Source organism: Rissa tridactyla, chromosome 21, assembly GCF_028500815.1.
Source record: "Rissa tridactyla isolate bRisTri1 chromosome 21, bRisTri1.patW.cur.20221130, whole genome shotgun sequence".
Classification (NCBI taxonomy): Eukaryota; Metazoa; Chordata; class Aves; order Charadriiformes; family Laridae; genus Rissa; species Rissa tridactyla.
In genome coordinates, this window is record NC_071486.1 from 5052675 (window position 1) to 5064539 (window position 11865).

The window sequence follows — 11865 nt, forward strand, 5'->3', positions numbered from 1 at the left end:
TCACTGAGCACTTGAAAGAGTAAAAAACCCTGCAATAGCAAACACTTTAAAAAAAATAAATAAATAAACCCAAGCAATCTTGAGTTAAATATTTACCCGTGGCACAGAAACTGCGGGTGAAGCAGGACAGAATCCCCCCGTGATGGAGCTGATGGTCGGCAGTCCCAGGGGGTGGGGGGGACGTGGGCAGCAACTGGTGGGGACCTGGCAGGGGACCCCAGCTTGCGATGCAGCTCCTGGGGGCGAACCCGGCAGCGGGGAGGTACGTAGAGTTTCTCGACACGGGTTTCTTTTTGCCTGCAGAAAGTCCCTGGGGACTCTCTGGGATGCTGGGATGTTCTCTCCCCGGGAGAGCACTGCGATGGGAGCGTGGGGCTGATGGAGATGTTTAAACGCTGGCGGGCACCATCCCCAGGAGTGGGGGACCCCGCGAGAAGGGGGGTCCCTCGCTCCCTGCCCATCTCCTGCCAGGGAAGAAGCAGAGGAGAGGTCGGGCTGCTGCAGGGCGTCTCCAGCACCAAAACGCTGCTTCGGCGCCAGAGCTGCAAAGGCAGTTCCTATGAGCGGCCCCCCCAGCGCTCCCCAAATCTGCTGCGAATCGACGAGACGACTCTGCCGTTTGCATCCTGCCATTTTTAAGTGATGTAGCAAGTTACCACCGACTAGAAAATTTTTGCAGAAAATGGGCAGGTGGAGGCCCATTGATTCACCCCCAGCAGACACCAAGCCGTGCCAGGCTCTGGGACCACGTCCCTTATGATTTAGAATGTTTTACCCCTGTAGAAGACTTTTACTTGGAAGCACCCAGAGCACTTTTTGGGGGGCAACTGAATTACTTGTGTCTGAGGTCCTTCCCCGCGGGGACCCCTTTGCTCCAGCGAAGCTCAGCCGCATTTTAGCACAAACCTGCTGGAAGATGGAGCAAGAGGGGGGACACCTCCAAGGAGAACCACCCAGAGGGATACAGTGTCCCCAGTCCCAGAGCAGAAGCGGCTGCAGAACAGCAGAGAAACACCCAAATATATTTAAATGAGCCGGGTGACAGAGGGGAAGTGTCATGGAACCTCTTGTGGGCTCGTTCCTGCCATCGCCATGGGGGTAGAGCGAGACCGCATCCGGCACCGAGCCGGCGAGGCTTCTGCACGGCACTGCTGGAACCCAAAAATGCTGCCAAAACGCCCTTAATTCCTGCTCTTTCCACGGCCCCAGCTGCCCAGGTCCTGCGGGAAAGGGAAGGTACGGAACGCTCTGGTCCCCCAGGTAAAATCCCGTTGGATATCGGTCTCCACCGGCCGTCGCACGCGATGCCTGGGAAAGCAGAGGGGTCGTATGTCGGGATGAGAGCTGGGTTTGGTGTCTCCATCCGAGGGATGCCCGCGGGCGTGCGACGCTGTCAGCCTGAGCTTTACCTGGGGCGGCCAGGCCTGACGCAAAGGGGACTAAAATTACCAAATAATTAAATCAATTCCCGTGATTTTCTTACCTTTAGGTTGAGCGTAGACAACTTGAATTCACTAACCAGCCAAGTAGGAGCTTTCTACAAGCCTTGATCTCAATGGGGCATCTGGCTTGAGAAAGGGTTAATACCCTGGGGGCTGGAGGGGGGAGGCTCACAGCAGGTTACTTAATACACCAAAAAAGTACGTGTGCTGCCAGCGTCTTACTAGCTGTTATCTTCAAAATAGACATTTCAATACACATATGCGTATCAACTCTTCAATCTCGCCATACCCCATCTCAGCAAAGAAGCTGCCTGCTACTGATGTTTGGATTTGGGTCTTATTTTGCAATTTCCTTTTGAAACAGCTCATTTTTCAGATTGTTATCTGCTGCAGCAGCACCTCCTGCCCCACCATAGGAAATGAGCCATTTAAGAATCACAGCCATTTGAGAAGGATATTTGAGGACAGATCAATTCAATAAGGGAGGGGAAAAATTCCGGCAAGAAATGGACTTTTAGCTTGGCAGTTGCCAAACTGTTTGGGTAAGTGGAATTTCGCAGGAGATTGGCGAGGCTATTGGAAAAGCTTTTGATGAATTACGCTTAGAACCGTGTCATAGGGGAAATTATAGCATCTGATCCATAGGATGGATAATGCCTTTGCTCTAACTACCGATCTATCTATCAGTCTATCAATCATGTTATTATTATTATGGCTCCTTTAATCACTGTATTGAAGCTTTAGTTGAAGATAACCTCCCTGTGTTAGCCATTTATAAACAGTAAGTATATAGGCATCAAATGAAAATTTAAAGTGCTTTTCCGTAAGTGACGAATCACAAAATTAATGCCCCTGATTGATGTCCTTTATTATAAATCTCTTGAATATTATGGCCAAAAGTCCCAAGCCGAGGGGTCCAGTTCAGGCGTATGTGTTTTTTAATTATGTGCCTTAAGTCCCCTTAACTTCAACAGGATTTAAGCGCTCACCTAAAATTAAATCCGAGGCGTTTTGAATGTAGAGGTGTTGAAGGGCCGCTGACCTTTCTGGCTGGATCTTGACCGAAGCAAGAGCCCAACGCCAAACCCGTGGCCACCTTTTGGCTACTTTCTTCTACGAGTCTTTTTTTTTCCGGATTGTAGTTATCAAATATTTTTGGTGGATTTAAAAAAAAAAGAAAAAAGAAACCCAAGAGCGGATTAAAGCAAGAAGAATAAATTTCAGTTCTTGTAACTATCAGCGCCGCGGTGGAGCCCAGTCAAGTGTCAGATATGACGGAGACGGCAGTGAATAAAACCATGAAGCCCAGTGATAATGGCGGGGAGGGTCTGGGGCTGGGTGAGGGGTGCGTGCGCGAGGGGGGGAGGGCTGGCTGCCTTCATTTTACGCCTGCGATGTCAGACCACTGCTCGCAAGTGGCGAGCCCCGTCTCTAGTTGACGCGGATCAGCGTGCAGCTCAATGGGACCATTTTGGTTGATTGCTACCAGGGCTGGCTGCCTCTCTCTGTGTGCCCCCCCCAAGCCGAGACCTCCTGTGCTTCGCTGGGCGTCACACTGGCCACCGAGACGCCTGGCAGGGAGGATGAGCACTTGCGAGTGGTGAGTACAGCGTCCCGGGCTAAAGAACCTCCGGTAGCCCTTTGTGGCCCCGCTGCAGCGGGGGGAACGCTCTAAGGTGGAAGGATAACCCTGCTCCGGCCATCTTTCTGCTCAGCTTCTCGCTCCTTGCTTGGCCGGGGATGCTGCTCCTCACTTGGGGGATGCTGCTCCTCGTTTGGGGGATGCTGCAGCCCCCGTCGCTGGTGACACCGCGCTTGCTTTGTGCTGCACTGGGGGACAAGAGCGCGTGGTCACTGGATGGCCGTGCCTGGCAGACACGCAGGCGCGAGCCACAGAAACGGCTTGTGATTTTGGCAGGAGCCATATTTGTAACTTCTCCCTTCCAGCAAGCGCTGCGCACCCCCCCGCCGGCGATGAGGCTTTCGAAAACCCTGCCTAAGACGGGCACCCAAAAGCGAAGCGCAAGGAAAGGAGCACTAGTCATTCTTGAAAACGAAGCCCCAGATTTCGGGGCATGTCGCCTTAAAGACAAAAAGCAAAACCAAAGACTGTACCAGCAAACCAGCCAGACTTTGAAGCAGTGGCGGCCAAACAGTGTCTGAAAGATTTAAAATAATTTGGTCTTTTCTTTCAACTTTGACAAAATATTTTTCTCCTGTTCAGGTGGGTGCTTGTTGTCATCTCGGCTGTCACCTTGATCCTGTACGCTCTCCTCTTGCTGACACTATACATCATGCTCAGCAGGAAAATAGGTATTTTACTGTCTCATGTTCCTCATCTCACTCGCAAGCGTCCAGTTCAGAGAACGAAAGTCATTTGCCCAAAGCTTTGGGTTTTGTTAAGCACAACCAAGTCCTTGATCTGGGGCTGGCTCTCGGGGAGCGACTGGCGCTGCTGTGGAGCCCACGGGGGTGGGGGTCGGGGCGCCCCAGGGACCTGCCAGACCCCCAGGCGGGCTGGGGACCGGGTGGGACTGGGACGGGGACGGGGACGTGTCGGGGCAGGGACTGACACCAGCATCGCTGCGCTGTGCCGGGGGACGGTGCCCCGACAGCCGCTGTGTGTGGTGTGGGCAGCATCGGACAGGGTTACACAGCCTTTGGTGGCTTCAAAACCATTTTCTTTTATTGCTCTGGTTAGTAGAGCGGTGGAAAAATCCCATCCGAATCCATTTGCAAAATATTAATTCAGATGAAGCTACAGTTACCAGCAGGAAAATCTTTTACCCAAAACTGCTGCCCGCGTTTGTACATAACCCAGCTCTGCTTGGCCCCGCGGGTCAAACTCATTCCGAACTTGCGCGGGAAGAGGCCCCGGTGGCGTGATTTAACACTGGAGTCTTTCGCTGTGGGAGAGCAGGGCATGCGCTTAATCATCTCCGTAATTGAATTGATGGATATTTGCTTGCTCCAAAACATAATAATAATTATTGCGGTGCTGAACTGGCTTTGCTGTGGGGTGCTGCTGGGGCTTGGGGAGCCGGGGGCAGGGGGGTGTCCATATGGGGTGGGTGGGACACAGCCGGTGTCTGGGGCTGGAGCAAGGCTCTAACTGGCCTCTCGGTTGCAGCCAGCCATTCCTGCGGCGAGCGGGCCGGCAGCAGCCCCCCGGCACAGCCCCAGCAGCTGCCCGTCTCCCCGGCAGCAGGGGAAGGGGCGCAGAGACCGACCTACGTGGGTAAGGGGGGATCCTTCGGCAACGGGGGTTTGTCCTGGCACACGAATACAAAGGTGCGGTACTGCGTGTGTGCCATACCAGCCGCCTTAACCCGCTGTGAAGAGCCTCACCCCCCGGTCTCGGGGAGGAAGAGGCAGCGAGCAGCCGGGCGAAGGCAACGGGCAATTCCAGCATCCTCCTGCCCCCCTTGGGCTTTCCCTGCCCCGCTCCCCGCAGGCAGGCGGGTGACGAGGGGAGGGATCGCACTGGTGCCTTTTGGATTTCCGATTTTCACTCTCGAGTGCTGTTTCACTTTTTCTCCCTGATCTTTCTATTATTTTTTTTTCCTTTAACTCCCCCAAGTAGCCATGGCAGTGGTAACATTTCCTCTTTTTAAGGGAGCAGTGACACGTCTTCGGAGACCTCGGAGGACTCGGACAGCAGCCCGTCCAACCCGCAGGTACGGCCGCAGGCAGAGCCTTTGCCAAAACCAACCCCAGCCGCAGCGCCGGCAGTGCCGGTGCCAGCGCCGTGTCCCCACGGCTCCTGCCCAGCTCGAGACCCACAGAGCAGCAACGGGGTGGGGCAAATGCATGAAACCGCATCGAAATACCAGCAGTGAGGTACTTCAGTGCGGTTCAATGAGCTGGGGTGGTGGTTGTCACCTGCCAGATGCAGCATTCCTCATTTAGAGGGAAATGTCCCCGTGGGGTCAGGGACATCCCTGGGCACAACCCGGGCACCTTGAATGGTGGGTTCAAGGGCAAAGCCACCCCGGGTGGATGCTGGTGCTTGACCTGGGGTTCGTGTCTGCTTCTCCAGGGCCCTTGCTCACAAGAAAACCTCAATTACACGTCACTGGTCTTCCCGGGGAAAGGCCGTGGGCCAGCCTCCGCTGGAGACTACGAGAACATGAAGACCGGGGTGGACTACGTCAATGTGGACCCGAAGAAGAGGAAAGCGGATTTCTGGCCCTGCTCCAGCCCCGTGGCATCCAAGTCCATCGAGTACACCGAGGTGAAGCTGTGACTCCTGGGATGCTGCTGGCGGGGTTTGGGCTCAGACCACCACTGGTACAGGGAGATGCCCGGAGCCCCCGGCAGCTGTGGGACAGGGGCTTCCCCTTCCCCTCGCCTCGGTCGGCGCCTGGCACTGCCTGACGCCCGCTGGCTTTTATTCCTTGTAACACTCGAGCCCGCCAATACAATTTCCTTGGTATTTTACTTAAATGCATCACTGTTCCCCGAAGGCTGCTGAGCGTGGGATGGCGCAGGGAAGCATTCCTCCTGCCCAGGCTGAAACGTGCCCTCTGGTTCTGTGTGGTGGCCCTTTTCCTCATTTCATGAAAGCAAGTGAAACATCTCGCCCTGCCCTTCAAAATGGGATGTAGCTCAAGGAGGGAAATGCAGTGGTCTTCCAAATATCCTCCCAAAGTGGCTGGCATCTCCTCTGAATGATGCTTTCTTTGCTGATCGCTGTCATAAAATACTTTTAAATACAGTTTCTCCACCAGCTTTGCCCTCACTGCCTGACAAGCCCTGGTTCATTGCCCTCCCCTGCACCCATTTTCCTTTGATGCTCAAAATCTTTCCATGTCCCCGTCGCCCTCAGAGCTGTCGCTGGGGCTGGGGTGGCCACGTGGGCGGCTTGATGTGGCATCGGGGGGATGCCAGGGCTGGGGAAGGAGGGGGGCCCTGACAGGGAGCTTCCTCCCCAGCTGAAAGCCGTAGGCATCAGCCCAGCTGGCAAAGGGCCGGGGGCTTCCCAGGGGATTTATATCCCCCCTCCTCAGCTGGAGGACCTGGGCTGGCTGCTGGTGCCTCTGGGCTGTGGGGGGCACAGGACTGGACCACAGGTCTCCATGTGAGCGTAGGCAAGTCAAATCCCTCTGTGTCTCGCAGGGAGGGATGGTATTCCCTGTCTCCCACCTCTTGCTTTTCCTGCTTTGTCCCTGCACCGAATGCCGTGGGTGCAGGGGTTGGGATCTCCCCAGCAGAGCTGCAGGGGATGGGGGGGGGTCAGTGCCCTGGGCTGGGGCACACGCCGCTGCCCCCCCTCTGATCTGGCACCAGGTTGCACATTTTTCCTTAAGTATTGGTTTAATTTCCAGGGGACTCGAAGTACAGCACTGACATTTTCTCTAATAAAACGCAACTGGGGGCTCTCCAGCTTGTGGAGATAAGCTTGGGATTGTGAACGGGATGTGCTCGAAGGCTGTTATTTTCTCCGAGGTGCTGCGTCCCCTGCCTGTCGGTGATTACATCTGCCAGGTCACCTTCATGCTCCCGAGGTCCGGGAGAGCCAGTGCCCGGCGGCGGGGGCTCGCCATCTGCAGCAAATCGCTGCTGCAAACGGAGCCGGGTCCTTCCCATCGCTCTGCACTTTGTTATTACAAGAAATAAACTTTCAAAGTGCCGGGGAACGGGAGCTGCGCAATAGCTGGGAGCTCCGTCGGGGGGGACGGAGCCGCTGCTTCCCAGCACAGCCCCCCTCCATCAGGGATGGAGCCGCCCCAAGCGCGTCTCCGATGGGCTCAGCAGCGATGTGCTTTAATGAAAGGTTGTGAGACGATTGATTCGGTATCGATCCCGGGGGGGGGGGGGGGCGGGGGGGTCAGGCACTCCTGGTTTTACGACCTTGTTGTGCAGATCTGGCCCAACTTGAAGGGCACGTGAAGAAAAATGTGCAAAACCCCAAACAATCTCCGGGAAACATTGCTAAAGGCCAGGAGAGGTGTGTTTTTGGAGATGAGGCCAAAACCAGCTCGTGGGCGTTTCTGGAAATACTGATTTAAATGCTTGATGATTAAAAAGTGAAAATAACTTAAGATTTCAAAAAACTTTACTCTTAATGTCTTATTTTTACAGATTTTAGCCTGTGATAATAGAGGGAATAATGCACCTTGCTTGCGGGGAATTGGGTACCTTCGGTGCTCGCTGGGCACTCGTACACCCCCCATCAGCAGCTTTTGAGCTCGACTCCCAGAGCAAAGGGATGCTCTCGCCTGTCTCCCTCCTGCTTTCGTCTTAAACAAAACAGCTTCTGGGAGACCCACGACACGCAGGGAGAGGGGCAGGGGCCAGGATGGGGCTGCAGGGCCGTTGTTTGCTGCCGGCCACTCTTCTGTGCTCCCAAGCTCCCCGAAGCCGTCCCCGAGCCCTGGGTGGCTTCAGCGCTCTGATCTCTGCTAAATAAGACAAAAGCAGCAGCAATTTGAGAGCAGCTCTTTAATGGGATGCAGCAGCTGTTGAGCAGTGGCGGGGGGGCTGCGAGGAAACTGATGGAGAGTGACGGGGCATGGAGGGAGGCACGGTCTGCCCGGGCAAGCTGGAGCTGGGCCAGGGCTACTGCGAGCAGCTGGGTGGTGGTGCCAGTGCTGCATCTCAGATGCTCTCACCAGCGTGGCGCGATGCCGCTGTGCGGTTGCAGGACGGCTGTGCACGACAGGAGGGGACATTTCTGCCCTGTGGCTTTTGCTCCAGCCCCGTCCCTGTCCCCGGGGAGGTGGGCAGGGGTCCGGCCCCAGAGCTGCCTGTCTGCGGAGGGCAATGGCGGGGAGAGAAGGGGGGAGCCTGTGCTGTGCCCTGGGGCATGGGAAAGCTGTGTCTGCCTTGTCTGCTCTGCCAGCAAAGCCCTGAGGATGGGAGGTGAGGATCTTGCTCGCAGGCAGCTCTGGAGCAGATGTAGCCCCGTTGCCTCCTGCTGTGCTCGGCCTGCTTTGCTGGCTTCTGCTGAACACCCAGAGCTCGAGTCCCTCCGGGAAGACACCCTGGTGCAGCATCCCTGGCGGATAGCTGGGCTGTGAGGTGTTCCTGGAGGAGGGAGAGCAGCCAGGCGGTGAGAGGCTTCCTAACCTCCGAGGGGGGTGGATGCTGATGGGGCTCTGTCCGTCTGCCCCGATGCTCAACCGCAGATGCAGCGTGCGCAGCAGCGGGCACACAAGGGCAAGATGGACGGCGATGCTTTCTGGGTTGGGCACCCAGCTTTCTGCAAAATGAGATGCTGCCGGGTGGGGAGAGGCGCACCTCTGCAGTGACAACGTTCGTGGTGTCACATCTGGTGGCAGTTGTCCCAGTGGAGGGATGTGCCGCAGCCTAGAGCGTGCCCGACTCGGTCACCACCTCCTCGCAGGGTGGGCAGAAGCCCCCATGCAGGGGGAGGCCGGCGGGGCCGGTGTGGTGGCTGTGGCTCAGGATGGTGGTTTTCCTGCTGCAGAGGCTCCCGGTGGAGGCCTGTCTCCGCAGCCCGGGCCGGGGGCCGCCCCAGCAGGACAGGCAGCGAGCCGCGTCCTGCAGCAGGTGCCCGCTGAAGAACATGTAAATCCAGGGGTTGCAGCAGCTGCTGAGGCTGGCCAGCAGCATGGTGATGGTGAAAGCCACGTTGGTGGACTCTGGGAAGGCAAGGGAGAGAGCTGAACATCCATCAGGCTGGGCAGGGTCCCACTGCGCAATGGGCAGGACCTCGGGGGCTCTTTTTGGCTCAGGCGTGCATCCTGTGTCCCATTCCCATCCCATCTGACTGGCATTTATTTGGGTAGGAGACTGCAGCAGGAGACTGCTGTTTTGCAGGTGGGTGATGTGCTGTGATGGGGATGTGCTGGGGCACATCTCAGGGACAGTGCTGGGAGGTGAGACCCAGCAGCTTTTGGACCTACCTTCACCCTGTTTGCTGGTCAAAGCTTCTCCCAGAGGCATTTCAATCTCAGATAAAGTTCCTTCTACCCACGAGCAGGCTAGGAGAGCTACAGAAAATTTCCAGAAAAAGTCATTCTATGAAATCAGAAATCCACTTCTGAAACCTCGGCAGCTGGCTCAGCAAAAGCCTTAGGGCCACTCGATGCTCCGTGTGAAGGAGCTGCTCCAGCAGCACGGAGAGGCCATCCCGGCAGAGGATGGGAGCAGCTGGCGCAGTGAAGACCCTCCCTGCACTCACATACCAAACACAGGAGCTCCTGAAGCAAATTCCCATGTGAGGCAAGAGACACACATGGCAAAGATATTCCCATGACATGTTTACACATCCCTACAGACGATGTGAAGCCATTGCTTTTCAGTGGCACTTCTGGTGAAAGCAATGATTTGACTCTGCAAACTGTTTTCTATAAATATTACTGGGGAGCAAATCTGTAGCCTCCCCCATGATTTTTAAAATGACAAAATAACAGACAGCTCTTGTTAAAAATGCAATGGGCATGCTGTGTGACTGCTCTCGGCTGCAGCCCGGCATCCCCACCACTACTCACCATCATCAGGAGCATCCTCGTCCCACACCGACCACATCTGCACGCTGAAAAAGGGTGCCCAGCAGGCAACGTAGGCCACCACGATGACAAAGGTCATCTTCACCGTGCGGATCTTGGCACGGGAGATGGTCCGCACGCTGCTCACCCGCGAGGGCTGCCCGCTGGGGCATTGCCCGCTTTTCTCGGAGGAGCAGGGAGCAGCAGGGACAGCCGCTGTGGGTCCCCCCATGCTGGTGGCACCGCTCTGGGTCTTGCCCTTGAGGTTCTTGCAGATCTCGTGGCAGATGAGGCTGTAGCAGACGGTGAGGATGCCGACGGGCAGGATGAAGATGCACAGTGTGGTCCAGGTGATGTAGGCTCGGGCTCCCCACGGGTACCTGAAGTCTGCCCAGCAGTCCAGCACCCCCGAGCCCTGGCGCACCTCCCGCAGGGAGAAGATGAAGACCTGGGGCAGGCTGAGCAGGCAGCTGAGCAGCCATGTAGCCCCGATCATCACGTAGGCCTGGCGGCTGGGCTGCTGCAGGGTGCGCAGCGGGTGGCACACGGCCATGTAGCGGTCCAGCGTCATCACGATGAGCATGTAGGTGGAGGCGAACATGCTCAGCACCTGCAGGTACTTGACTGCCCTGCAGAGCGGGTCCGGCCCCAAGAAGCGGTACGTCACCTCCCAGATCATCTGCGGCAGCACCTGGAAGAGCGCAACGCCCAGGTCTGTCAGCCCCAGGTGCAAGATGAAGAGATGCATCCGGCTCATCTTCTTCCTCAGGCGGTACATCGCCAGCAGCACCCCCACGTTGCCTACGGTCGCTACAGCCAGGATGGTGGCCAGCACCCCGATCTCCGCCTTGGCCAGTGCCTCATCCCGGCTGTGCAAGAGGGCCAGCTTGGGGTCCCCTGCCAGGGTCTGGGGGCTCAGCAGCCCCTGGCCGTGCCCAGGCTGGCTGCGATGAGTGCTGTTCCAGCCCCAGCCTGGCTCCATCCCTTCGGGAAGCTCTGCAGGAGCACAGGCAGCTGCAACGCTCCTCTCTGATGGCTTGTTAAACTCTTCCCTGCCTCCCCAGGCTTGAGCTCTGTGGGTCAGTGCTGCCCCTGAGCACCGCTGCACCAGCTCCTCTGCCCCCGGCCGGGGGATCTGGACATCCTGCGGTCCCCACCACCGCTGCAGGTTGTCACCTCCCCGCCCTTGTGCTCCTCAACATCACTCTAAGCCTGTGCTGAGCGGCTGCAACTCCCCTCTCTGGCAGGGCAGCTCCATGCAAAAGAGCCCCTGGTTCAGTCCTTGATCTTTCTCTCATCTGCACTAAACATTCCCAAATCCCTGTTTCTCCCTGCAGTGCTCATCTTGTGCGTCCCCTCTGCCCCCTGCGCTGGTAAATTGAAGGAGGAAGGGGAATCCTCTTTGTTGCTTTTTTCCAGTGCAGCAAAAGCAACAGAAAATGCTACAGAGGCTGCATCGCTTTGGCCATGTCATTCCAAGAACAGTCGAAGTCAGGTGAGCGGTGTCCGAGTGCCCGCGTCTCCGCGGGAAGCGGGGCAGCTGTCTGCCGGCGGTGGCTCTCGGTCGCTGTGTGTGTGCACGCCGCCTGCCCGGGTCTGGGATTTATAGCCTGGCAGCTCCCCTCCCTGGCTGGCCCCAGCCTCCAGGCTCCACCGTGCCGGCTCTGCCGCTGTGCCGAGCGCTGCTGGACACGGCAGCGGGGACCCAGCTCCCCTCCTGCCACTCTCTCGGGAGCTGTGATCCCTGGGCTTTGCTGGGGGCTTTTACCAAATGCGATTTCTGGGCAAGAGCCAAAGGCTGGGAATCCTCCTGCACTTCCACCCTTGTTCCCTGCATCCCCTCTTCTGCAGCAGGGATGCTCTGCCCCCCATCTGCTCTGTCCCTGCTCATCAGACCCCCCCACACCTCTGCCTTTGGCTTCTCCTGGCCCAGCAGGAGAAGCCTCTGTCCCGAGAGCCTCGGCACG

General features: G+C 57.1%; 2 protein-coding genes across 5 annotated transcripts; one reads left to right on the top strand and one right to left on the bottom strand.

The window, feature by feature from the left end:
* Nucleotides 1-1157: 1157 nt before the first annotated feature.
* On the top strand, nucleotides 1158-7246 carry RHEX (regulator of hemoglobinization and erythroid cell expansion). Of its 4 annotated transcripts, none has more exons than XM_054181229.1 (7): nucleotides 1158-1236; nucleotides 1807-1984; nucleotides 2932-3042; nucleotides 3667-3755; nucleotides 4573-4680; nucleotides 5058-5119; nucleotides 5482-7246. In XM_054181229.1, the coding sequence occupies exons 3-7, from the start codon at nucleotides 3026-3028 to the stop codon at nucleotides 5686-5688; spliced, it is 483 nt and encodes a 160-aa protein (XP_054037204.1). In that variant the 5' UTR covers nucleotides 1158-1236; nucleotides 1807-1984; nucleotides 2932-3025; the 3' UTR covers nucleotides 5689-7246. The 4 variants fall into 4 exon arrangements, with proteins under 4 accessions (XP_054037204.1, XP_054037206.1, XP_054037205.1 ...); XM_054181230.1 differs by having other exon boundaries at nucleotides 1175-1260; nucleotides 2966-3042; XM_054181228.1 differs by having other exon boundaries at nucleotides 1176-1260.
* Nucleotides 7247-8753: 1507 nt separating this feature from the next.
* Nucleotides 8754-10880, bottom strand: AVPR1B (arginine vasopressin receptor 1B). The gene is made up of 2 exons (XM_054181352.1): nucleotides 9902-10880; nucleotides 8754-9049 (listed from the first exon to the last, which is right to left on the bottom strand). The coding sequence occupies exons 1-2, from the start codon at nucleotides 10878-10880 to the stop codon at nucleotides 8754-8756; spliced, it is 1275 nt and encodes a 424-aa protein (XP_054037327.1).
* Nucleotides 10881-11865: the final 985 nt, after the last annotated feature.

Coding starts and splice junctions, on each gene's coding strand:
- RHEX (XM_054181229.1), top strand. Junction 3,756..4,572: donor CATGCTCAGCAGGAAAATAG/GTATTTTACTGT, acceptor TCTCGGTTGCAG/CCAGCCATTCCTGCGGCGAG. Junction 5,120..5,481: donor GCAGCCCGTCCAACCCGCAG/GTACGGCCGCAG, acceptor CTGCTTCTCCAG/GGCCCTTGCTCACAAGAAAA.
- AVPR1B (XM_054181352.1), bottom strand. CDS start 10,880: ATGGAGCCAGGCTGGGGCTGGAACAGCACTCATCGCAGCCAGCCTGGG. Junction 9,050..9,901: donor CGAGGATGCTCCTGATGATG/GTGAGTAGTGGT, acceptor TTGCCTTCCCAG/AGTCCACCAACGTGGCTTTC.